The sequence below is a fragment of the Chelonia mydas genome, chromosome 21 (assembly GCF_015237465.2).
Source record: "Chelonia mydas isolate rCheMyd1 chromosome 21, rCheMyd1.pri.v2, whole genome shotgun sequence".
In the NCBI taxonomy this organism is placed as follows: Eukaryota; Metazoa; Chordata; order Testudines; family Cheloniidae; genus Chelonia; species Chelonia mydas.
In genome coordinates this window covers 4,691,120-4,718,818 of record NC_051261.2, presented here as the reverse complement: position 1 = coordinate 4,718,818, position 27,699 = coordinate 4,691,120, and the positions used below count along the sequence as shown (strand labels likewise).

General features: G+C 46.5%; 1 protein-coding gene across 4 annotated transcripts in view; it reads right to left on the bottom strand.

Moving 5' to 3' along the window:
• PLXNA2 (plexin A2) overlaps nt 1-27,699 on the bottom strand; it is a 457,364-nt gene that overhangs the window by 25,531 nt on the left and 404,134 nt on the right. For all 4 annotated transcript variants that reach the window (XM_043533410.1, XM_007059575.4, XM_043533409.1 and 1 more), the window contains 6 exons: nt 22,842-23,081; nt 20,977-21,120; nt 18,353-18,587; nt 14,182-14,324; nt 12,035-12,303; nt 1,028-1,094 (listed from right to left, as the gene is read on the bottom strand). In XM_043533410.1, the coding sequence (XP_043389345.1) occupies nt 1,028-1,094; nt 12,035-12,303; nt 14,182-14,324; nt 18,353-18,587; nt 20,977-21,120; nt 22,842-23,081 (1,098 nt within the window). The remainder of the gene's footprint in view (nt 1-1,027; nt 1,095-12,034; nt 12,304-14,181; nt 14,325-18,352; nt 18,588-20,976; nt 21,121-22,841; nt 23,082-27,699) is intronic.

Here is a 27,699-nt window from a genome sequence, read left to right as displayed (position 1 = left end):
TGGAGAGGAAAGCCAATCCCAAGGGACCATTACTCAATGTGGGCATCATCCGTGGCTTGCCTCCCCAGGGCTGGAGAGAAGGAATCTGAGGGTATGTCTACATTACAGCTGCTACAGTGGCACAGCTATGGTGCTGCAACTATGCCACTGTAGTGCCATAGTGTAGACTCTTCCTGTGTCGCTGGAAGGGGTTTTTCTGTCGATGTAGCGAATCCACCTCTCCAAGACGGCAGACGTCTTCTGTCAACCTAGCTGCCTCTACACTGGGGGGTTAGCTCGACCTAACTACGGCGCTCAGGGTGTAAAATTTTTCACAGTCCTGAATGAGGGAGGGAGAGGAGTTGTTTGGGGGTACTCCAGAGGGTACAGCTAGGTGAAATGGGATTACACAGAGCAAGGAAAGTTACACTGAACAGTAAGGTGGGCACATTCCCCATTAGAGAGATCCAACAGCCTGTGCACAGTGCTTCAGAGAAGCGGTAGAAGCTCCAGGACCTGGGTTATTTTACATTACACTGAACAAAGCAGTCAAGAGTTTACTGTAGGGAACTACACTTTACTGGGTGGGGCATGGACTAGATGACACAGGCAGGTCTTTTTCCGAGGTGTGAAAGCCTCCTATGTGTCCTACACGTGCAGCCCATCAGGGCTCACTGACGGATGGCAATGATACTCTGTTCCTTCAGCTGAACGGAGACCGGGAGACATGCACCAGGCATGCTTCCTTGCAGGCTTGTCATCCATACAACATTTCAAATGTGCAACATGCAACCTCAGGGTTGAACAAAGCCTAGCACGGAGATGGTTAGCTGAGACTCAGCTAATTTAACTACAGCTCCAAATGCACAGAACACAGGTCTTATTTCCACATCTCTGCTCTGCTATTGTCTCCCCCTTACTTTGGGTCTTGTCGGGCATTTTAAAGGCTGGAGTCACCCACTAGGTCTTGGGCAGGAGGAGAGCTGTGGAAGCGTAAGGAGAATGGGTGAAGGAGGAAGAGGATCTCTCCACTCAGTCTCCCCCTCACCTTTAAGAATTTATGGAGGAGGAAGGCAAACCAGTTAGTCAACATCTTCTCAGCCACAGACTCGGTCCTAGAAAAAGACAAGAGGACATTTCATCATGTCTATTTAAAAAAACTCAAAACAAACGACTGCCCTTCACACCAGTGACCCCGCATCTCAACAGTGCGGGAGAGCTGGGAAGTTGAAAACCAACTATGGACAAAAGCAAAACCAACTGCTTGGCCTAGTCTCACCCTCTCAAACTGAGTGAGGTATCACAAGTTACAGACTCACAGCGTCCCTTAGCAGGTAGGACTGCACTTTTCCCACAGGCCTTTGGCCATGTGACCATCTTCTGATCACCATCTCTGAGTGAACAGTGCACATCTGGAGCACAAATTCACAACAGCATTAAGGCTCTGCACTGGAGGATCTGGCATCATGGTCCCTCAGCCCTGCCCTCTCCCACATTTAGCTGACAAGTGTATGTAGATTGTTCAGGAACAGAAAGGAATAAAGACCAGCTGACAGCCTGTCATGAGCCACTCTGACAGGGATGCCTGGTGGCACTTTAACTCCTTGCACGTGGTGCAAATTATACCCTATGGCTCAGTAAATCACTGGAATTTGCAGTGGTTGCTGGCAATCAGGGACAGCAGAGTGACAATGGCAAGGGAAATTGCAGCTTTCTCCGCAGCCCCACCCAGCATTCTCTCCCCACATTGTGCCCAAGATTATCTCTAATTTAAATACAATGGCTCCTAATGATAGTTTTTAATGCTGGCTCTGCAGGACTGCTGGTCTCTCTTTAAAGAAACACTGTTCCTTTTCTTGGAAGTGGGGAAATGCTTCTGAAAGCAGCACTGGACAGGTGACAGGACGAGGGGCCCCCTCATCTATGAGACCCTGAACTGTGCTGCCAATGTGTTCAGACACGGCTGTCAGGCAGGCTTCCAAGAAGTGGCTGTTGCTAGCATGGCTCTAGATCAGTGGATAAGGATGTTTCCTTTGTTGCCAGCTGTGCTAGCTGAGAATGTGCTGTAAATGAATCCCCGTCCTCGGGGGTCCAGCGCTCTGTGCACTAGGACTTTTCTGATCCTGCCCGGCATTACTCTTAGGCTGCCCTTAGTGCTTGGGATTAGCCCCAATTTCAGCAATCGGGTAACAGCAACGGCTGGGCCTGAAACAAACAAGCAGCTGCCCTTTGAAGTGCCCACTCCATCTTGCAAAGCATGGCTTTCCTTGTCTAGACAGGGGGTGTGCGTCAGTGCAGCTGGTCACTCGCCATAGCCTCAGGCTGTGTCTACAGTAGCCACATTTCTGAAAAGTCTCCCACCTTGCTTGGAACGGCTAGTACAGAGAGTGCTCCAGGCAGCGAGGGGCATTTAATGCATCACAGCTCTGCTCTGAATGGGTCTGATCAGCCCAGTGCATAACTAGCCTTGCCTAGACCAGTGCTGTCAGCAGCAGAGCAGCACCGGTAATGAATTAGGGGCCCTATTTTTGCCAGTGTAAACAATGCTGCAGGCACTGTTTAGAGCAGGGCATTAAAAACCAGTAGTGTGGAGTCATAACTAGAGACGCACCATAGTCTAGTCTAGGGGACAGGGAACTGAACTGAGACTCAGGAGACCTGGGTTCTAGTCCTATAGCAAATGCTGATGGGGCTGCCGTGTGACCCTCTTTGGATCACAGCTTCCTCTCCCTTGTTCAGTCTATCTTGTCAGACTGTGAGCCCTTTGGGTCAGACACTGCCTCTCACCATGTGTCTGTATAGTTCCCAGCACTCTCCAGCTCTTACTGTAATACAGATGACACTACTAATGTAAGAGGGTTTGTGCTAACACCAAAGCTTGTTGAATAGTAAACAGAAGTTACAGTATTTCAGCCATCAAAAGCAATGAGTTCTATTTGCAAGGACACCAGGAGTTATATCATCATCAGTATATGACATCTGGAGGGTATTCATGAAAATGTCTGTAAATCCCCAAATAACTGAATCATAAATGATTAATTGTCTGAAAATTCATGCTGGAAAGTGCCACCATATTCATTGTTCTTCTGTTTAAAATTTTTCAGACATCCAATCAAAGAGGAGAAACAATAGCACGTGACTTAGGCAACAAACCACCAGCCACGAATAAAGAAGAGCCAGTAACAAACAGTCAAATCAAACAGCAGGAGAACACCATAGAACCGACACGTGTTCCTCCAGACTGTTTGGTGAATATTAACATGGGAGGAAAAAAACCAGGATCTATCTGGGAAATGTTTGCTCATTGGGAAAGGGCTAACTTCCTAATGAATATTATTAACATACGGCATGACCAGTTCTTGTAAGTTACATTCTGCATTAAACTGAAATTAACATACCGTCCCTCTTGATGCTACAAAAATAAGCAGGTGAAACAGCTGCGTGGCACAACTGTGTTATAACATGGTTTCTTCTTACCTGTGTGGACAGAACCTACCCCCTTGCGCCATGCCATAGCCCTGTTAGGGACCTGTGTTCTAGCCCTGACAGATACAGAACTATAATACTTCACGCTTATACAGTCAAAAAAATTGAGAACAAACATTTCATTAATCCCTTAACTATTGCTGACGGTACCAGCATGTCCCAACATTCCACTGACTCGATAAAAGAAAAGGAGGACTTGTGGCACCTTGGAGACTAACCAATTTATTTGAGCATAAGCTTTCGTGAGCTACAGCTCACTTCATCGGATGTAGCTCACGAAAGCTTATGCTCAAATAAATTGGTTAGTCTCGAAGGTGCCACAAGTACTCCTTTTCTTTTTGCGAATACAGACTAACACGGCTGCTACTCTGAAACTGACTCGATAGTACACCTGTGGTACAGCCTTCATTGCAGAAGGTATCAACACTTAAAGAGTTAACATGCTCAAATTTTTTCCTTAGCTGAAGCAAAAAAGCCACTTCCTTCATCAAGGGGTCCAAGCAGCTGAAGAGTGCATAGCTCTTCACAAGCCTTAGCCTGTTGTGTATCTTTTCCCTGCCATCATCTACCATGGTTAGTCTTTGAAATCTGATCTGTGCTGGAGGTCTCAGCAAGTCATTCTTTAAACTCAGTCTGCCGTGTTTTGGAGTGACCTCCCTTTCTCTCTGCTGCATCAGAAGAGGTCTGCTGAGCTGCAAAACCAGCTCCTTCAGAGTACTGCAACAGCCCCTCAGCAGGTATCATGTTTTACTCCATGGTCGGCCTGGTATCTGGAATGCTGTTATAGATCTGTCTCTGAAAATACAAAATAAGCTCCTGAAGATTAAGGCAGCAGGGGACAATCCCCAGACTCAGAGAAAACTCTTTTCATATTGACCACATAAATGAGGGCAAAGTACACTCCGGAGACAACTTTCCAAAAAAGCCTGACACCAGAAACCAAAGCCTCTGGCTGCTCCTCTGACTCACTGGGGTGCTGGGAATAAAACTAAACAAAAAGGACCAGGAAAACCCCCAAATCAATATTTATGATACTAATTTTCCCTTGCTTTGTCTCGTCTCTGAACTGCTATGTGCTCCCTGTGCCAGGAATGAGGACAGTCATTTGATTTAATATCAGCTTTCCTTCAGTCTCCCAGGAGAGGGAAGAGCAGAGAGGCGAAATAAAGAAAGAAGGAAAGAACTGAACACCAATTATTAAGCACTGGCAATAGACAGCTCAAAAGTAAAATAAAATAATTTCTCACTTTGTGGCTTCTCATTCATTATTAGCTTAGAACAAAATGTTCTGACTTGGAATGTTTTGCATACTAAACAATACCCAAGGAGCTCACAGATCCACAGGGCTGGAAGAGACCTTTACTTTGTAGGTTTCCAACTGAAACATCTGGATCTTCACACCGCAAAGCTGGCTTTCAAGTTTTAGGCTTTGTTTCTTCTGGATCCTTTGCATTCTCACCTCTTTTAAATGACTGCTACATACTGCTAACCCTTTTGCTGCCGCTGGAATGTGTATGTGCCACATGGCCACCCTCCATCCCTCAATGCAGCACCAATCTAGATTGGTACGGCAGCAAAGGGGAAGCAGGTACTTTATAAATGTGCAGCAGGTGCTCCGTATCTCGGACAAAAGGGGTGAGATGGAATAGATGTACAGAAAGGGGAAAAAGATAGAAGGGTACATGGTGCTGGAGAAGTTTCTTTTTTCCTACATGGAGACACCTTAGGGGACTAGGTGGACGACAGGAGCAATGAGTGGTTTGGTCTCTTCATAAATGCCAGACACTGATGTACCAGGCCCTGGGTCACACAAGCCAGAGGACAGAGATTCTGCAGAGTCTCCATCTACAATGACGATTTTTTGAAATTCTCCCACCACTGGTTTAGCCTCAGTGCAGCTCTGTCTGTGCTAGCAACAGGCTTCAGGGCTCCAGGCCTTTTCACCACCACGTTGCCTGGTGTTGCTCAGGGCATGTCCAGATGACATGGTGGTAAAAGTGCTGGTGGCTGGACTATGCTGGCACTTTCCTCACTGCAAGCGCTGGTGAAGCTGCACCAAGACTAGTGCAGTGGCCGAAGAATTTCAGAAAGTTCTCAGTGTTCATTCGGCCAGTGGGTTGGAAACCTGCGTTTCACCCCAAATGCTTCCAAATGATACACTGAATCTGTAGCCACCCTCCGTGTTCGGGGCACCAGCAATGCAGGCAAGAAGGCTGGAATTTTCAAAGGAACACAGGTGCCCAAATCCCATTGAATTTCATCACAAGCTGGGCACCTAACTCTGTTGGGCTCCTCTGAAAATCCCAGCTCACGTGCTTAACAATAGGGGAAAGGAAATTGTCACTGAAGACAGTGGGACAAACCCCTTAAGTCTTTACAGAAAGTGCCATGGTGCCCTGTGATGTGTTTCTCTCTCACTTACAGCAGTATAACTCCAGTGATATCAGCGGGGCTACTTCTGATTTACACTGATGTAACTGAAGGGAAAAACCGAGCCCTCAGTGTCAGTGCACAGCTATCAAGACATGTTCTATGGTTTTATGGTCTCAGCTGAAAGCCCCCCGCCCACGAGCGAAGTACCTAGAACTCAGACAGTCTGCCTCAGGAGGAGGAAGAGATTGGAACTTGGACCCATAGCTCCAAAGAGTGTAAGCAAGCATGTCACACATGAAGGTTGAATCTGTAAGGCATCCCTCCGTGCTGCTCTTCCACCCCTTTCCGCTGTCTCCCTCAGCTATGCAACTATTTCCATTTGCAAAGACCCTGGTAATGCCCAGGAGTGAGAATGATCAAATTTAAACAGAGGATAATGAAGGCTCTTTGGGTTCATTTGGTTTCCCTGCGTCACCTGCCATATCTGGGAGGATAATTCACAGAACTAAGCCACAGGTACTCAGTTCTGATTAAAGACAGACAATAATCACCTTCTCCCGCCCCACTGTCAGCTCTCAAACGCCGCTGCTCCTGCAGAGGAGACCTCATCCCCCAGCCCCTTGTGCATGCACTGGAATGACACCATCTGCGCCAAGTGCCAATACTAGTCTCCCATGTGGCTGGCTATGCTGTATGCAAGACATACTCGCCCGACACTCTGGCACATGGGGGAGTAGGGGTTCAGGCAGTTCAACCCTCACTCTGCAAATGGAAACAAACAGGCCACATCATTATATCTCGACTATGAATTGGCTGTTGAATTCCACAGAGAAGAGCAGGAAAGTGCCCTCATGAGCCCATGCTTAAAGGGGTAACATTAATCCTGTGTTTACATGGCAAAGCAAAGACAGGAGATACGCTACAAGAGCCTTTTAAATGACCAAATGGGATTGATGGGTGAGAAATAACCCCATTCAGAACCATGCAGGGTGAGTATCTTTCCCCCAGTCTATTTACAAGCTCAAATGAGTTTTTACCAGGCAGCTGATGTTCACGGCAGCTAATGGAGACAGAAGCGTTTGACCGGGGAATCTGAACCTAGATAGAATCCCAACCTTTCAGCAGGTGACTTGTCATCTTTTATATTAACACATTTAGCTTACAAGTTTGTGTTGGCACCAATATACCACAAAGGATGAAAGGGGGACGTCAGTGCAGGGCTGCACCGAGGGGACTGAATGGCTTGGAGGATTGGAGACTTTCATATCTAGATCACTGGTTCAGGCTACTTTCAGGATGGGGCACTATTGCATAAAACTGCAGGTCAGACCACATTAGCTACCCCCAGCATTGAAAGTTCAACCCCCAGCCTCTGAGTGCCACAATAAGAGCCACACAAAGGAGTGGCTAGGTTCTCTCTCTCTGAGCCTTCTTTAAGGAAGAAGAACATTTGCTCCTGGCTTAACTCCTTTCCTTGGCTGTACAGAGACTCTAGGTCTGAACTGCTCCCATGTCAGGACTGGATCCAACACAATCCCTCCAGCCTCTGAGTTTGAGAAACAAAGAAAAAAATCATACATGCTTCAAGCAGAAACTCAGAGAGTAATGGCTGGCCACACACAGTCCCTGTGGGTTTGGCCCTTTCTCTGAGTCTGGCTTTTCCGTCTCTGGCAATCGGACTATGACATTGCTAGGCGGGCTCTGATGTGGTACGCTGTGTTATGAGCAAAACCTCCTCGTGGTGGTAATGGGGTGAGGGATGGGGGGGACAGGAGATGGGAGGGGGATAGTGCTGAGATCACCAGCCTTGTATTTTTAGAGCACCGTGAAAAGTCATTATTGATGGCTCAGGCTGAAGACGCTTTCACAGCGACTCATCAAACCACGGGGGAAATTAATGCAGCTTCCATTTCTGAGATGAGTTATTGCCTCTGCAAACATGGCCAGATTTAGAGCAATTTCCTGCCAAGTATATTCATTGTGGCTGGAGGAATCCCTGAAAACTCCCCCAAACTGTGAAATACTCCCTGTTGCTTTTGGCTGCTGGCTTCTGTGTGGCGATGGCTCCATTTGTGGACTGGCGGACAGTGGATGAGCATAGAGTGGGCCCTCTTCCTCCATCACACAGCAACCCATGGGGCAAAGCTCAGACACAGCGGGATAGAGCCAGGGTGACTCCTATGCAACAGGGCCCTGAAATGCTGTCAGCGTGAGCGTGGGGACATGGCCGGCTCGGGGGAGCGGGAATAGGAGGCAGCCTTTTGCCTCAGAGTCATGGGTGCCAATCTGACCCGGGTTACTAAATTTAATTTTTGTCTCATCTGCAGACTGTGTGTGTGACCTGAGATGAGTCACTTCAGCTGCCATTTATCTCAGCTCCCTAACAGTAAAATGGGGAAGTTCCTTCCCTATTGGATGAGGGGGCTGTGAGGATAAAATATATTAATGACTGCGAGGTGCACAGATACTGTGTAAGGATGAAGGTCAAGTAAGTACCTAGATAAACAGAACAAAAGCCCTTATATCATAGTGACACCCCAATCTTTGCTGTGCAGCATCATCAGAGACGTATAGGACAGATTGGTCCACGGAGGCTGAACCCCTAGATGTAGTCCAGAGAAGATCTCAAGTTAGGTGGAGGTGTTTTACCATTGCCCTCTCCCTGTCAGCTCAGACTCTGGGTCTGTCACTTACCCTGTCCATCTAGACTTTTATGCCATGCTCATCTCATCTGGACCTGGCATGGCAGATGCTCAAAAGCGTGCAGTACTGTACAAACATGCAAGAAGGGAAGTCCCTGCTCTGATGAGCTTGCAGTCTAATGAAGCAATTTATAGACACAGATGAAGAGATACAATCAGGTGCTTATAACTCTGGAACCTTTTTCCCCATACAATTCCCTCACATTTAAAATGGGAAAAAAAAGGCGTGAATGCCTAGGTTTTTCCCTTTCACTTTGATCTGGTGCAGGCTGATTAGAAAAGCTCTGCACTCAAAAAGTGAACAGAGCAGCTCAAATGAGATCATGCCTAATGTGGTCCCTGCAGTAGCGCTCTCCTAGGCCCTGCTTCAACCTCTGAAACAATAATTAAATGCAAACATGCAACTGGATAGCCAGTGTTTTATAGGCACAACAGCCACATTATGTCTCCAATAACACTCACTCTCGTGCAGTATGTGCCCCTAAAAAAGCGATAGCCAGTGGGCTGTGATACGACGAGTGAGCTCAGTGGCATATTCCCCATATTTAGAATAAGATATTCCACAAATGCCACTGTCCAAATCAGACACTGCAGGCCAGTGAATACTGACGGGTGAGCGGTGCCCCTGTAGCACTTTGTAGTACTCTTGGGCAGCGTTTGCCTTTAAGATTTAGTGCCTCTGGGTTCAACTGATGTCTCCTGATGGGCATCACTTAGAGTGACATCAGAAGCTTCCCTTTTTTTTCCAAATCACCTAAATTCATTCCATGGTGCCCCACTCTTTTTGGACAAGCAGGGCGCTACTCTGCAGAAGAAATGTGGCCGAGATGCAAGAGCCTCCACAGCAAACTCTCTGTGTGCCTGTCTGCCCTAACGCCGCACTAACGTAGCCCTGAACAGGAGAAGAGCCGGGACTGGCAGCAGAATCGAACACAGAGAGCAATGTAACATTCTAAGGAACACATTGTGTGCTTTTGTCTCAATGACTATGGTGCCTTCACACACTCAGATCAGTTAGGGATGCAGGATACTGGCCAAGATTGCCCCAGATTGCTCTCCCTCCCACCCCCACACCATTTCCAAATCCCAAGGGAATCCCTTTGCTTTTATTCTCACCCTTAACCCAGTTTCCTCCATCTGGCACCTGCTTCCCCTGCCAGCCCAGCTGGAAGATGGACTGAGGTGCAGGGGAAAGAGAAATGCTCTGACATTGAGCAATGCCCCTCTGCCATGTACATTGGTCAAACTGGACAGTCTCTACGTAAAAGAATAAATGGACACAAATCAGATGTCAAGAATTATAACATTCATAAACCAGTCGGAGAACACTTCAATCTCTCTGGTCACGCAATCAGAGACATGAAAGTTGCTATCTTACAACAAAAAAACTTCAAATCCAGAGTCCAGCGAGAAACTGCTGAATTGGAATTCATTTGCAAATTGGATACTATTAATTTAGGCTTAAATAGAGACTGGGAGTGGCTAAGTCATTATGCAAGGTAGCCTATTTCCCCTTGTTGCCCCCCCCCCCCCCCCCCCCGACGTTCTGGTTAAACTTGGATTTATGCTGGAAGTGGCCCACCTTGATTGTCATGCACAGTGTGGGGAGAGTGGTCAGTTTGGATGAGCTATTGCCAGCAGGAGAGTGAGTTTGTGTGTGTGTGGTGGGGGGGTGGTGGTGAGAAAACCTGGATTTGTGCTGGAAATGGCCCACCTTGATTATCATGCACATTGTAGGGAGAGTGGTCACTTTGGATGAGCTATTACCAGCAGGAGAGTGAGTTTGTGTGTGTATGGGGGTGGGGGAGTGAGAAAACCTGGATTTGTGCTGGAAATGGCCCACTTTGATTTTCATGCAGGTTGTAAGGAGAGTGGTCACTTTGGATAGGCTATTACCAGCAGGAGAGGGAGTTTGTGTGTGTGGTTTTTGGAGGGGGGTGAGGGGGTGAGAGAACCTGGATTTCTGCAGGAAATGGCCCACCTTGATTATCATACACATTGTGAAGACAGTGGTCACTTTGGATGGGCTATTACCAGCAAGAGAGTGAGTTTGTCTGTGGGGGGGCGGAGGGTGAGAAAACCTGGATTTGTGCTGGAAATGGCCCAACTTGATGATCACTTTAGATAAGCTATTACCAGCAGGAGAGTGGGGTGGGAGGAGGCATTGTTTCATGGTGTCTGTGTATATAATGTCTTCTGCAATTTCCACAGTATGCATCCGATGAAGTGAGCTGTAGCTCACGAAAGCTCATGCTCAAATAAATTGGTTAGTCTCTAAGGTGCCATAAGTACTCCTTTTCTTTTTGCGAATACAGACTAACACGGCTGCTACTCTGAAACCTGAGATACCAGTGCAACCTCAGGGGTCACCTGGCACCAGTGAGACTGATGGTGCTGTCAGCCTTCACCCAATGATGGTGAGAGGAGGCCTCCAGTCCTGGCTCATCTCACTCCACTTCATGGGCTCCAGGACACCCCATTTGTCAAGCAGGACTCTCTAGGGGTGGAGGTGTTGGCGCACCGTGAAGTTTCAGTCATGCTACATGGGCTGGTGGCAGAAAGAAAAATGCAGTGCTCCATTGGGAGCCTCCAAGAGTCCATCCGTTTCCCTTCCTTGTCTCTAGTAACACAGGGTTAACTCTATCATATGTTTTCACGGATGGCTGCACAGCATCTTAAACTTGATCCAAGAGAACTATGACCTCTCGTACCTCTCTCTTTCACTCATAATCCCTCAGCATCCCCCTTGACCCCACTCATTCCTCCCTTCCTTCTGCACAACAGAACAGGGCACTGATGAAAAGCCCATCAGTCCTGTCCCTTTTTGTCTTCCAGTTGCTTCCTCCATGGCCGAGAGCTTGTGGGGGCAAGGGGAAATTCTTGATTTAGAGAAAACCAACCCCACCCAAAACACCCAAAGACAAAAAGGAACCTGCTGGGCTGGGAATAAAAAACTGACATCTGGAAAACGTAGAGTAAAATTGCTAATGTCCCTGAAGGTCGGGGTCAGCCTGCCAATGATGAGTAATGCGTTTTAACTGTCAATCTGTCCGAACCTCCACCACGCACTCTTGCTTATTACTGTCAGCGGGTCACCCAGGCTGGAGCCACTCTCCTTCTCAGGGCTCCCAGTGCAATGAGATGGACAGATCAAATCTGGATCTCCCCGCAACCCCTCAGTATCTGAGAGGCCAAGGGAAGCAGGAAAAGCAATGAATAAAAGCATGATGGGAGTTGCACATGGTGAGTTCTGCACTTTGAGGGTCTGTCTGAAATGGGGTTTCCTTGCTACCCACTGCCAGATCCTGCTATATGCAACTTTTCTTTGGTACTTGCCAGTGTGTGTGTGTTTTAGCCACTGGTGGCCATGTGGCTTTTGTTGGCCGCCCCAGCCAAGGCTCTTCCCTGGGTGGAGAGGGGACAGCAACAGCATGATGTTGATTCCTTTATCTGGGCATGTCCCTGCAGCTTCCTCCCCCTGCCAGTCATCTTACCTACGCAGGAGCAGTTTGGGGTGATTCTTATTCTCCAGGTTCTTCTCAATCAGGTCTGAGAGTAGCTGCTTCAGTACGTCAGTTGCGTATTCCAGCTTTCCCTGCAGGCCCGTCATGATCAGGGAAGCCACATTGCCACGGTCACGCATGGAGAAGCTACGCTGAAGCTCCAGGGTCCGGATGAATGTCAGCAGAAACACCTTGTTGTTGATTAGCTGGGCAAAGAGCTTCAAGGCCTTCTCCACATTCTGCTGCCCGTTCCCTTGGACCTGTAAGCAGAGGACAACAATCTCAGCAAGCCACTGAAAGAAACAGTGCCCCTAACTCTAGCTCTAGTTGTCTTCACCATTGCTGTGAATCAGGCTTGCTGAACACTAATTACTCTGCTTTGAGGCTGAAAGCCTACAAGTGACATACATTTTGTACTTGTTCTGCAAAAAGCAAAAAAACAACAAAAAAACAACAAAAAAAGTGACACTCCCATAAGTAAATTAATTACTAATTTAGACTATTGCTTTATTATAGAGAAACAGTAAAAAATTAATTGAGGCTTTCAGCTAGTCCTGGTTTTAAGTAATTCATTATGAGTCAAAATGATAAACTACATTAAGCAATTCTTTACTAAACATCTTGGAGCCCTATATATTGGTTCTACGAACATTATATAATTAAATCAACTGTGTAATTGGCAACACATTTATCACTCCTGCAGTTCTGTTTTTCATAAGTGAAACCAATAACAAGTGGCCACATTTGTTAGAAAATCAGCTTACTTGACAATTTAAATAATAAACACCATATGTGGGACTGGAAAATTTTGGGGATTGGCAATGGGAGAAGCAGATTCAATTGCAGCCTGGGTGAGTTTAGTGCTTGAGTTGTGGCCAGCTGTTTGCTGTTAGAATTGTAATCTAATGCATTAATTTTAATTAGCTCTTTTATTAATATAATAATAATTTCTTATATTTCTACAATGCCTTTCATGTCAGAGGATCCCAAAGCATAACTTGATACAAATGATACCCAGGAATCCCTTCATCCACCAGTGAAATGCAGCCACCTTTAGAGTGATATACAGTGATTGATCAATAGCACACAGCCCTGTTTGACCAAGAGCACATTTAACTGGAACCTGAAGGGGGGATTTATGGAAGCAGAACACAGTTACCCTTACTGGAATCTGGCCAGGATAGCAGGAGCAACACCTGCTCATGTCAACAATACCAGGGCAAATAGAATGACCAGAAGTGGTTCTCTCTTTTACATCTCATCCTGAAGACGGTGGGTGAGTCCTCAGCTGGTGTCAATCAGCATAGATCCACGGACCTCACTGCAACTATGACAATTTACAAGAGCTGAGAACTAGCCCAATACCTCCAGGGCCTTCTGATGCCATGGTGGGGCACCAGGTCAACACCAACTCAAAGGGAAGAGTGCTACATGATAATTGGTATTACTTCCTGAAGCACCAGTGTTTGCTTTGAAGATCTCCCATCGAGGTACTAACTCACCCCAATCCAGTGTTGTTTGCAGGACTCTGATGGGAACACAGCACAAGGTGGTGAGGACTAAAGTTAGCACTGACACTGAAATTTGAATGAATGGCTTATCTAAAAAAAATTGCGGGGGAAAATGAAAACTGCTGACCTACAGCAAATCCTGGGCCAGGTCATCCCAAGGTGAAAAGCTTATCCCTTGCAGGAGCACGGCAATAAATCAGGAGCACAGCAAATCAGGATATCCTTTGCTTTTCTCCCCACAAAAAAGGGATTAATAGAGACTTTAAAAAGACGCTGATAAGGAAGGCAGCCAGTTTGCTGCTGGGCTTGCAAACTCTATGGTGGTGCTTTAGTGATGAAAATAATAAAAAAACCAAAAACCAGCCCCAGCCCCAGCCGAGAGCACGAGGAAGCAAGCCGTGTGTTAAAGAGACAAAATGCCGAGTCATTTGTTAAAATGAACTCTGTGCTTATTTCACTTACCCTAGCGCTTCTAATAAGATTCAACGAGGGAGATGGGAAGGTGCTTCACAGCTCCGTGAGTTTCAATCTAGCTTCCCAGAAGGGACCAGGAAAATAGTCCCAGAAGCTATGTAAGCATTAGGAGCAGCAGAGAGAGGGAGAGTATGCGCCCAGCCATTTCATTACCTCCAACTCACGCAGGACGGGGTGGTCCTCGATGCCAGGGAAAAGGACCCTCATGGCATATGTCCGATAATCAAGGTATGGGATCCCGGAGCGATCCAGGTCGCTGGTTAATTCATTGATGTCTGTCTGCAGCTCCGCAAAAGCTATTGGGGTGGGGAGGGGAAGGCCAGGAGGAGAGAGAAAAAGAAATGCAATCAAAGGGGACCATGGGGAACTGAGTCTAAACAACAGGGGCTTTGGGAACAGCCAGCAGTCTGCCTTCCTGGCAGACAAATCCCGGGCAGCAAATGGGCCATATTGGGAAGCTTGGTCACTGTAGGACCTCACTGTGTCACTCAGACGTGCTGTCATGGCTGCGAGACACTTTCACAGCAGCAGCAGAGAGAGGGAGTGTGAGTGTGCACAAGTACCTGCAAAGACAGTGCAAAGAACAGATGCGGAGAAAAAAGATGTTTGCTAATTTGTATGCAGTTCACACCTTGTGTATAAGCACCTAAAATACCTTGAAAGGCTCCAGCTAGAAATAAGGATACTATTTTTAAATTGTTGTGCCTACTACATTCTCTCTTTCTCTTTTCTACAAGTAACACCACTAACCTAATATCATGCTTCAGGGCCTAAAATGCAGGCTGCAGGGGTCAGGAAGGTATTTATCTGTCCATGTATGGTACAGCATAGACATAGATATTACGGAGGTCTGTGTGGCGGGGGGTGGAGGTGAGGTGAAACATAGGATGCTGGATGGAGTACTACATTTGATGGACTTATGCTTCCATCCATAGTTTCTAGGACTCCAGGTAGGCTCTCCTCAGCCATGAGTCCATATGTCTGTCATGCATGTCATTCTTTGCCTTGCTTGCAAGGGCCTTATATTTTGTTCGGCTGTGTGTCCTGATGCAAATGTCAAGAACATGAATATAGATCATGCTCTGAAATTTGCTGCCTTTTGTTTATTTTTATTTTTTCCCCTTGATCCACCAAGCTTCCTTCAAACTAGATAAAACATCTTTTCTATGATGCACAACAGCAAACCTTCCCAGAATGTTTTTTTTTTTCTGTCGGCAATCAGCCCCAGGTTAGCATGCTGCCGCTTGGCTTCCAGCAGGCATCATTTAAGTTCCATCTTTGTATCCCTGCTGGGACGCCAAGCCCAGCCTGCCTTGTTGCTAGGGACTAGATTCCTACACTTTGAAATTTGTAAGTGACAATTTCAACGAGTTAAAACAAGTACAAGGTTTCTCAAAAGCAAATAGAGAAGGAGATTCTTTCTATCCCAAAGGTCTGCTCTTGCTAGCTCAATGGCCGTTGCTGGGAAGAGTTTATTTTTTCACCCACAGTTATGCTGTCAAGAGAGAAATGTGATTACTAACTGAGATTTTTACCTAGAGAGGTTATTTGTCTGAACTCCTCAATCTCTTTGATGCAGAGCATGCTGCATAGAAGACAACCTGGATCATATCCACATGCCCCCTCCTGCCCCCTTGGTACCTGCATGAACCCTCTCATATGCACCCCCCACCACAATTGCTCACTCTCCTCTGCAAAATGTGCTGACTCCCACTTCCTCTGAACCTACACACATACCATTTACAAATGCACAGCTCCCTACACCCTCAACACAGGCCTCTGAATGTGTATACACTGATTCACAGCCACCCCATGTACAAATTAGCTTCTATCCCTACCTTTCACCCCATGTAAACATGCACATTCCTGACACAGCCCCGCAATGCAGTACCTGCCCAATGCACTCACCCCCCCACCTCTATCATCTCCCAGAATGTAACCTTTGACAGCAGGTTGGCAGGCAATGCCTGAGCACAGGAGAGCAGCCCTGTCGTGTTTGCTTCCAGCCCGTTTTCTCCTTGGTATCTAGGACGCCATGCTGGGCTCCCGGGGGCAGGCTTCCAGGAGGTGCAGTGTGGGCTCTTTTCTCTCTTTGTGCGCCAGGAGAGGCACAGGATTATTCCACTTTCTAGTTCTGTCTCATTCCTCGTCAGAACCATACAGTTCCTATAGGGTCAGAGTCCCCTTATGCCTATAAGAAACTCCTTCAGCAAGAGGCCATTAGAGAATGAGACATATTGACCAGGCACCCTGGAGCTTGAGCAGTTTCCACAATGTAATCTCGATGTGTCACTTAAGCAGAATCAAGCTTTAATCCTATTCTCTGCACATTAGGCTGTGTCTGCATCCCATACACTTGTTATGGCCTTCCCTAGTTGTGGGGGCATACGTCCTTGCCTCGAAGGTGCAGAGACTCTCCTGCTCTCTGAGCCCATGTGGGAGACACTGACCTAACCTTTGCTCTGAAGCTATAAACAGGCTCAGAAGGCCTTTGATTCAAACCAGTTCAAGCAACATGGGGTAAACAGGAGCTGGTTACCAGGGAAACTAGACCTGACACTAGGTACTAGAGCTGGCATCAAATCAATGGAGCTCAATGAGAGGAAAACTCTGCTAGGCCATAAGAAGTTTCTCAGGAAAAGGGGTCAATTTATAAACTGATTGTCTGTCTACAGTTTTTCACCATGGTGATTTTTTTTTAAATATAACATATCTGCCAACATGTAGATGAGAAGACGATTAGCTATGCTGAGCAGGAAAGAGGAGAGGTAGAGAAATCTGCATATAACGTGAACTCACCAAAGAACAGAGCTCACTTAAGGGCTGTAGAAAATTCAGAGCTACAATGCCACGATACAGAAAGTGTGTGGTGTCTGTCTATGTGTATGAGTGTGACTGTGTGTGTGTTCACATGTCTGTGCAGGACTCTGCCTGTGTGTTTAACTATAACCCTGTCTACACTAGGGATTTGAACAAAACATAACCACTGGCGCTCCCACTGGTTCAACTGCCCTGAAGCTGGGGAGGCCGTAGTGGAGACAAGGCTCTGGGGACTTCCGCAGGTTTTACCACTGTGTCGTTTAACTAGCTCAGAGCCAAAAATGCTCACACCTTCACTATTCTAGGGCTCCTTAACACTGATGCAGCTGATCTGGTGGGAATTTCCCACTGAAATCCTGTAGGGCAGACCAGGCCTATGTGCGAACGCATGTCCAGGCATTTTGGTGAGTGAATGTGCCATTTCTAAATGTTCCTGCAATTTAGTTGAAATGGATAAAAGGAGAAGTGGATTTAGCATTTACCAGTGAGAGAAGGGGAGCAGTAGCAAAGCATATGTTCCTGACTGACACAAACAAGCCATGGGCTGTAGCGGCATTTCTTTCTGACATGACAGCACCTAGAAGTCTTCAGAAGTCACCCTGTTCTAGTCATTTGTCAGTGCTGTGACTGTCTGAAGCCCTGGAAATCCCAAAGGGGGAGGCTCTGGTCTAGATTAGACCATTTTGCAATAAGCTGAAGGGATATAGCTCCATCCGTAACAGAGGCTTGTGAGAGGGAGGATCAGGAATCCAGGCAGAACTTGTCACAAACCCAGGATTCCTAAGGGGACTGCTTTCCAGGAGGATGTTTTTGCTTCTCCTCCGTGACCTTAGATGGTAAAATCCAGGCACCTGTCTGTGTGGGCAGATTGAGGGAATCATTAGAAAACCCTGCCTGATTTCTAAAGAAACCAACTGCGCTGACACAGCAACACTTTCAGAAAGCCCTCCCTGAGTCTGTCCTGCTCTGATAGCCCGGCAGACCCCAGAATATTTATAGCTCTCCCATCGCTGCCTCAGCCCTCCCCTTGGGTGGGGGGAAAAGGGGCTCCCATCTAAGTGGGGCGCTCAGCATCCACACCTCCTCTGCAGATGCGATGGTGTCGATTGCAATGTGGACACTCTTCCAGTAGGAAAAGAACAGAGCCGCCAGCTCGGGAGTGAGTGAGAACCTCTCCAGTTCACACACTGGGGGAATTTTCAATTGGTAGGTCACATTTACCCAGTAAGGAAGTGGAAAACATTTCTTGCCAGGTCTGTGAGATTTAGAGATGGCTCTGGGCAGTTCAAGGGGCCAGCCATTGTAAATGCCTGGGTGACGTGGGCAGGTTACGCAGACTCTCAGAACAGAGACCCCTACCTGGCATTTGGAGCTGCAGCTTTGGTCTCCCTGTAACTTCTGCTAATTGGCACCGCCCCACGCACGCTGGCTTCGGGGAACGCAGTCATGTCAAAGCCCATTCCCCTTTGCCCCGTCCTGAACACAACAACAATGGGGTACTGACCCTCCTTGCATTCCAGGGCCACCCGAGACTCCAGGTTGTCCATCTGCATCTGGAGCCTCTTGAGGGTGAGGTCGTTCTCCCGGGACTTGCGCTTGTAAGCGATGAGGACGATGATGACAATGATGAGAAGCAGGCTGCCTCCCGCCGCAATGCTGACAATGGCGGGCAAGGTCAGCAGGCTGTCCGAGATCACATTCACTGAGCCAGGGGAGAAGACGATGCCGCCCACGTGCACCTAGCCAAGCAAAACACAGGGGGGCTCAGCCAGCGGGCTCTGCCTGCTGTGACCAGATGATGGGAGGGGGGGCAGTTACACCTGCTGGAGGTGGTATTTGGGTGAAGAACTGATCAGCCTTGAGAGTATCTCCACCCCTTTCAGGCAAAGCCAGTGTGCTTCCCATGCATTTGATACTCTCCATTAACAATGAGCTCTCCTGAGAAACACTGGGTCCCCCTTCCTAAATTCCTGTGTCACTTAGTCTGACTTCCCATTCAGAGACATTGGGCTCTCCCCATCTATTCTAGCATGTGCTCTCTCTGTAACTCCCTTCACTACAGTGTGCTGGCACCCAGTTTCTTCCTGCTGCCCCAGGAGCTGTCTTGTTTGGTCAGGTTTCAGAGTAACAGCCGTGTTAGTCTGTATTCGCAAAAAGAAAAGGAGGACTTGTGGCACCTTAGAGACTAACAAATTTATATGAGCATAAGCTTTCGTGAGCTACAGCTCACTTCACTGGGTGCATTCAGTGGATGAAGTGAGCTGTAGCTCACGAAAGCTTATGCTCAAATAAATTTGTTAGTCTCTAAGGTGCCACAAGTCCTCCTTTTCTTCTTGTTTGGTCAGTTTCAGCTGCTGCATGACAAGACGTACAAGTGCTGCAAAAGCAGTCTGGTGCCTTCTCCAACATCTCTGTCCCTGGGTTACGTTGTTCCTTACTGGTATCTGGTGGAAAATCTCTGGTCCTTGCTTATAAGCTGAAGAAATCTCTTCTCATTTACTCCCTAATATTTTGAATGCTGGAGCAGAAAATGTCTCTCCATTTCAATCTCTCCTCTGTCATGCTGAAGGCTATGCTGTTCCTATCTGGGTTTGGACTTTGCTTTCTCTCTCCCATTTCCCATGTCTAGCTTACAGTCACTCATCGTGCACTTAGTAAGATGCTGACTTTGTTCCTCACCTTTCATTGTGGAGAGGTTTCTGCTACTACAATAGCTTTGACCTCTCATCACGAAGGACACTGGATTCACCCCCGGAACTATCACTGCTCACTCCTGACCCAATCCCAGCAGTGCTGCTGACCACACTGTTCTGCTCACTCACCCAAGCTGGGGACACTGTGATTTCTGCCCTAGTGGTTATCTTGGCAGGAGAGAAGAACCAGGGACAGGAAACAGTGCCCTCTGAATAACTGGTGCTCACTCCTCCTGCTCAGATGGCGGATAGATTTTCTCTGCTCCCAAAGCCCCTTTCTTTATTGGTTAGGGAGATCATTCCCCAGTCTGCAAAGATGCTGTCAGAAGACATGGTAAACAGCCTGTCTCAGTTACAACTAAGACCATATGAACACTGGCTGTCTTCAAAAAAGAAAGGGCACAGCCTATTTGAAACACACAGATGGCTTCAGTTCATGATAAATACGTCAGCCTTTCACTATCTCAGGCTTTGTTCTTATTATCTGATGGCTCCATTTGACTTTCATTTCACAGGCTTTCAACTCCCTTTTGTAAACTGCGGACATTAGAGACAGAGTGACAATTCCACTGGCAAAGGAGTTCAAGGAAAACCAAGAACGCGGGCTGGGTGAGAAGAGAAAAGAGAAGAGGCTATATATGAAAGCTGTGGTATAAACAGACTGGGGGTTAAAATGGGTTAGGGTTTTCTTGAATGTGTCAAGGACTCAGATATAAGCAACTGTCAGCAGGGAAGCTCTCGTGTGAATTATACTGTGATATTTCAAATATGTTTTGGTTGCTGAACTTGAAGAAAAATAAATCACAATTAAAGCCTCATTTGAGCTCTACCCAGACACTTCAGCAGCTGCCCACTTGGTCTCTAACTGCATCAGAGAGGAGTAACACTGCCTAACGCTGCAGTAAATGAAAACACAGGAGCTGCCATGCTGGATCAGATGCTAGCCCATCAAATTTAGTACTCAGCAGTGGCCAATCTCTGATGCTTCAGGAAAAGCCAAAAGTCCCCCAATACACCTGGCCAATTGTACCATGCTGTCCACAGAAGCAAAATTCCTTCTTGACCCCTGCAGATGTTACAGGAAATTCACTCATGCCTTATAGAATGAACAACAAATAAAGAACGGTGAAAGAATATGATACCTGGTACTGATGTCCTGCTGACATAAATACTTGAGTTTCTTGGAATCTCTAACAAGCCTGGATAGTAGGAGGGCATCTCCAATGAGAGGATAGAGATTTCCTCCTTTCTAATCCACAGCAATGCTTAACTTCCTATTAAACAGCCATAAAGGGAGGTAAAACCTATCAGATTCCTGACAACGCTAGGAGAAATGGCACTCAGCTGCCTCAGTGAGCCATACAAAGAAGGAAGGAAGGAAGGAAAGATTAGATACATAGATATATAAGGTAGCTAGATGGTGTTTTGACCTCACCATAACTTTGTGCTGCCCAGTGAGGTTGGGGGGCTCACACAGCAGTTGGGTCTCAGACACAGTGACAGCACAGGGGGTATCTCCGATCAGGACAGTGTAGTTTAGCTTTGCTCCTCCGGAAGCTGGTGGGCACAGATTTTTGCCCTATTGACAAAGGTAGAGAAGACTGTATAAAGATTCAGCATGTTCCTTGGCCATTACTCATCTGCCCTTTATCCTCAGTCACAGCTTGCATATGCTTTAAAAGGAAAGCCTGGTGTCACCCCTTTTCAATTTCTACTGGCTTCTCTCTCCAGTTGGCAGAACATTTCTATATCATTTACACCCTGGGTCCCAATAATGGAGGGTGGAGAAGACAGGCCTACAAGGGGTATTACTGGCTCTAAGGCTATGTCTACACTGTGCACCTGACAACGGTGCAGTAAGGTGTGTGGCTGCTCTTTATTGCCGGGAGAGAGCGCTCCTGGCAACAAAATTAAAACCACCTCCAGTGAGGGGCGATAGCTTTATCGCTGGGAGCGCAGCTCCTGCTGACACCAGTGCTTTTCGTCGCTAAAACTTTTGTCGTTCAGGGGTGTGTTTTTTCACACCCCGAGCAACAAAAGTTTTAATGATGAAAGTGCCAGCGTAGACACAGACAAAGCCTGTTGTACTGCTGTGTCTCAGGCCCACTGTGTACTTTCAATTGGCACAACTATGTCAGACAGAGACGTGATTTTTTTTAAACCAGTAAAAGCTATAATGTAGACACCGTTATACGAGTGTAAGATGGTATGGCTTATTTTGCTTTACTAAACCAGAATAAGCTATACAGATATAATCACTTATATACTGGTATAACAGTGTCCACACTAGGTTTTTGGGAGGGTTTTTGCACGCCACTTTAACTATGCTGGCACAGTTAAAGCAACAAAACTTTTAAATGTAGACGAAGCTTCAGATTTGTGAGAGTCTCAAGCTAATTAAACTTTATGCGGTACAGTAGGGGCATGATTTTTTACGACACTACTATTCTGGAAAAAGCCCTAGTGAAAACACAGTTATACCAGCAAAAAAGTACTTTTGCCCATGTAGCTTATTTCATTCAGGGATATGGTATAAGCTATACCTGCAAAAGCACTCCTGCGTCTACACTAGGAGGGTGTGCCAAAACAGCATACCACAAACCTTTTTCTAGTGTAGACTAGGCCTAAGAATGTGATCAACTGAATTACCCAGACAAAATTCCCCTGGGCTCGGGGATTTTCCCCACACTGTATAAGGTAAGGAGTTTTTACCTCCTCTTCCTTCTTCACTTAGAAGGTCACAAACTAATGGCACCCCACTTAATAAGAAATACTTGATGTTGCCAGAATACTTTTCAACCCAAGGTGCTTACGCAGCACCACATAAACAGTGCCACGTCTGGAGGGTGCCACACAATAGGGAAAAGGAGGAAAAGTTTGCTCTATAACACTAGAGCAAACCCCTGCTCACACAAAAAGTCCTGCAGGAGTCTTTAATGTTCATGCAGAGCTGGCAGTTTTTAAGGTCTACTCTGAGGTTCTTTCAGATGCAAGTGCATTTATCTACTTGGGAAGGCTGAAGGGCTGAGTCAATCTGTGATATCAGGGATCCTGTATATTTCAAACCTTCCCCTCTCCTCACTGAGTTTGCCAGCTGACCAGCAGTTATGGGCTGTAGCCAAGCTGTTTTGCATTGCAACTCTGTAACAAGGACTTGATCCACAGCCCTGCTCCTGGGGCTTAGACGTCACTCTTTCCCATGACACTCATTTTGCATTCCAGCGTACGCAGCTTTCTGAACGAAAGAGAGAGCAGCTGGACTGTGCAAACTACTGGAACTAATGTCTCCGGCATTCGTACCTTGAGGATGATGGGCGATCCTGGTTTCTGATCCAAAACCCCAGTAGGGCTCAGAAGCTCAAATGTTGGGTTTGGGTAGTAAATAAACTTAGTGTCATTATAGATCAGCAGGGATTGCACATTGTTAAAGAGAAAGCCAAATTCGTCCGGTCGCTCAACAGCATCCAAGCCAGGTCGGTACTCAGGAGTGAGAGGTGGAGCTAAGCAAGTCAGGGTAGTTGTGTTCACAATCTTACAGACCTGGACAGGAAAGGGAAACAAGAGAAGAAGATTAACACTTTGAATGAGAAATCTCTTTTACAGTCTGATCTTTGCCCAGATATAACATCCAGTGGCAAATTAACTGACTTCCATGCAGTTACACTCATTTAGGCTTTGTCTACTATACAGTTGCTAATTGTCTTTTAAAACCCTTACACCAGAGCTGAATTTGGCCCTTTCAGACTGGAAGATACACAAGACTCCAAATCTATCCCAGCTGAAACCCGCCATTGTCAGCAGACTTGTTTTGTTTACTGGCCTCTATCTGAAATAGCTGCAATGCTATTCCTAGTGAGACAGGTGCCCACAGCATAAACACTACCATTACAGTTGCTGGCCTCAGCAGAGGGTATGGGAGGTGAATTTTCGTCTCAGTTTAGAGCCGGTCTTTCCAGGGCAGGCCAGAGACATGTGGTTAGAGGGACAGCATATGGGAAGCTGAAAAGGGTACAGAGGGGTATGTATTACACAGGAAGGACCATAGTTCTAACGCACTGGAAATAATGTGAACGTGTTACCAAAGCTCATCAGTGCAACACACACACACACACACACACAGTTGCAAGATGTTTATAAAACCTCTTGCAAGCACTCTCTCTTGTGCTGATCTGAATCTGGCTGCAGTCATTGCTTTTAAAAGCATGGCACTCAGTAGCTGTGAAAGGGGTTTCAGCTGCATTTGTCTATTTTATGTCTCTCCCTCTGCAACTTGGCAAGTAGGAAAGAGGAGAGCAGAACAGAATTTGCCTTTATGCTGAGCCTGTGAACACCTGGTATCTTTTTAAACTTTACAGTGCAACGAGTTAGGGACTGAGGACCAAATTCAGAGGAGCTAACGCTTGTATAAGTGAGTGCGAGTGGGTGTTACTGACATGTCGTGGGTGGGTGGAAATGAAGGGCTGTAGCAGGAAAACAGACAATAAGAGGCAAAAGTGGTGCTTGTGGAAGTCAAATCATATCGCGCGCACACACATACACACAGACAAGTTGAGATAATACAGTGAAGGGGATGTCAGCATTTTCTGAAGGAAACCTTATTTGAAATATTTGCCAATAAACGTTACCCTTATGGGCTGAAAGCCAGCCAGAAGATTTTGGGAGGAGCAAGCTGAGGGAGAGGTTGCACCCCTGCAACTTAAAACCCAAAAAGATAGTCTGCATCCATAGCACCTGAGGCTGTGATGTTATTTGTCCTCACACTCTATTGAGCCTGGCCAGTACCTGAAGAGGGAAGGAATGCCCAAAGGCTGTAGGCAGTTATGTGGGTTCTACAGAATGTTGCAGTCTTCCTTCCAAATCAGTACTGAATTACCAGGACAGCACTGGGGAGGGTTACAGGAGTAATACAAAAAACAGTAATACAAAAAATACTAATCTCTCCTGGTCATTAATGTTACACGGACCCTTGTACGCTAGCTAAATTCTGACTTGGCTAATTGCATTCTGCCTCTCTAAATTCCCTCTGCGGATTCTGATGGATTGGTATTTAGCCCGAATCATTTGCTTAAGCACGAATCATTATAGTCTCGTTTTTGGGAGAGTTTGTGTCCCCTCTAAACCAGCACAAGGACACAAGAGTGGAGCTAGAGATAGAGCTTCAAACTGAAAATGGCTTAAACAACTAAAGAATCACAAACCAGATTGCTAAGTACTTTTTTCTCTTCTGCTGCACTGTATTTGCCAAACATGCCTTTGAACTGGACCCATAATTAATGTCTAGTCTTGGCTACACATTTGTGATCAGAGACAATCTTTTAATACCGAAGAGACAGAAGAATAATCAACGGATACTGAAGGATTCTAGGTAAAATGAAGGTCGACTCCTGCTGGGCTGAGGATGCCTGTTGCTCCCCGCTTCCGTAGGGGGAAGAGTTTGTTTGGAGGCAGAGCATAGCTTTCTCTGCTAATTTATTTAGAAACCAGGCCCTATAAAGCTTCAGGGGATGTTTAATTTGGCCTCCCTCCACAAACAAAAGATTTAATTCCACTCAGATTTGTGTATTTAGAATTATCTTTGTAATAATAATAATAATAATAATTAAAAAAAAAAAAAAGCAGAGCTCAGACCTGAGCATGGGGGGAAGGGAAAAGGCAGGTCTGCTAAGTAATTAACCCTTCCCAGGGTAGCACTCAACAAGTTCAGTCTTTTTGCAACACGGAAAGAGTATTCTCAGGTTCAGTTGGTGATGAATATTAAAGTGAGCATACATCTCATTACAGCGTGCATGGACACTACCTAGATCCTTGCAAACCCGGGGTTCGCTTCAGCTCAGCTTCCTTGGGTGGAAAGTGCTAAATTAATATTAAGTGTTATTTCTGCAGCATCAGGAAGGACAGAGCACAAGACAGAGTCTCAAGAGATCTAGAGTAGCAGCCGTGTTAGTCTGTATTCGCAAAAAGAAAGGGAGGACTTGTGGCACCTTAGAGACTAACAAATTTATCTGAGCATAAGCTTTCGTGAGCTACAGCTCACTTCCGACGATGAAGTGAGCTGTAGCTCACGAAAGCTTAAGCTCAAATAAATTTGTTAGTCTCTAAGGTGCCACAAGTACTCCTTTTCTTTTTTCAAGAGATCTAGATTCAGTCCCCAGCTCTGCTGCAGACCCCTGTGTGTCCTTGAGAGATTCACTTCACGTACGCTGTGCCTCAGCTCTCCATCTGTAAAATGGGGAGAATATTTCCTCACCTCACAGGGATCTTGAGATTTAGGTGCAAGTTCGGGGACGTACAGTTTCTTTTAATGGTTCTCACAGATTGAGAACCACTGCTCTATTGCTTAGTCTTATACCAATTCCACTAACCCCACTTCTATCATTTCAGCAGAGACACATTTCCTCCCCAACACGGTGGAATTCAAAAGACTCCTGAACCATTCATAGAACACCTCAGCAAAACAGGCCTGTTCTCTTCCCTACATCCGATATTCCTTCCACTATTCCCACAAAATCTGAAACACCTCCCTTCTTAAAATCAGTCTCTCAAGTCTGACCCGTAAGCTTCTCCGTGCTGAGCAGATCTAAAAAGTAATTTTGCTTCTGAGTTAAAGCAAAACTGTTTCCATGCAGAATGGCTCTTGAAAGTCATTAAATAATAATAATAAACTGGATTTTTACAGCATTCTGGGCGCCTCACATAACATCATTCAAGCTCATAAAATATCCAAATGCACAACAGCTCCAACAGATAAAACAGGACAAGATAAATGATAACCATCACTAATTAACGTCATAGCAGCACAAAGGCTGTCACCAGGGCTGGGTGACATTATTTGGACAAAATTTCCAGCTGCTGAAAAATGCAGAAATGTTTTGTTCAACCCAAAACAAAATATTTTCAACTTTTTCCGTTCAGCCAGAGAACTAGAAAAACAGACATCTGCAAGTGTGACAGCCTGGGACTAGTACTTTGCAGAAGCAAAGTAAGAGCTCTATCTGTGCTTCCCCTTGCAAGTTCTTAGGGATGAAAGCTCAGCTCAATTTGCTCTCAGGGAGGTCAAGAGAGGATAAAGGGCATCAGCAGCTCAGCCAGATACCAATGTGCTTCTGTGTGCAGCAGGCTGAAGGGTGGAGACCAGTTTTTAGGGCGAAAGAAGGGAATGAAAGGGTCTAGCTGAAGAGCAGCACTGTGCACTTGGCACCCGTGCAGGGGCCTGGGTATGCTGCCAGCTGTTCTGCTGAGTGCGCCTGGGGAGAACGCAATTTATGCAGTCTGGGCCCAAAGGGAAAAACATTATAGTTCTATTGATTGACTTTTTAACTTTCCATGGTGGTTTATGAAGTGTGGGACAAATGGTTTAAATAAGGGGCTCAGTTAGAACTAACTAGGCGGGAGGCATAACAACAAGAATGAGGAAACACACACAGCCCCATGCACACAAGTCCCTAAAGAGCCACAGTCCAGCCCACGAAAGGGGTACCTTACTTTCTGCACACCAGCTCCCTTCCGCACGCAACAATCTGGGGCTTTGCAGGCACAGGGGCCACATGTGCATTTCTGTGTCATGCTGCAAAACTGGGACCAATGTAGCCACTAAAAGCAAGTGCTGTTAGCGACACCTACTGCAGTGGTACGAGCACCCGACGTCCAGCAAACCTCGTTGTTCTTGAACATCTGGTTGGCGTGACCTGCATGGTGCAGCTCCCTGCCTTCCTTTGTTCCCAGCAGTCTTTTCCCCTTGAACCAGCCCATGTGACTGGAATGCAACTCTTTCATTTCATACGATGGAAGGCATCTTAACAGGGAAGCAGCCTCTCAACTTATCTCACGACTTGATCATTGCAGCAAGAGGGAAAAAGCAGCTTGAAAGCTTTTTGTTCCCTGGCGGATCCTCTCCCTCCAGCAGCAACCCCCCCCCCCCCCCCCACGTGTGCTTGCTGGGCCCAGAGCTGCTATGATAGGAGCTGTATTTATGGCACGACAGATACAGAGGTCTACTAAAAAACAACAAACCCCAAGCTGGCAATTTCTCATTGCAAACCTAGCTGTGGGCCTGCACAAAAGGAGCAAGGCAAAGTAAGCCTCTGCAGAGCAGCCAGGAATTGATATCTGTTCTGTCTCTCCACTGAAACATGCCTGTGGAGATGAGTCCGGGTGAGCC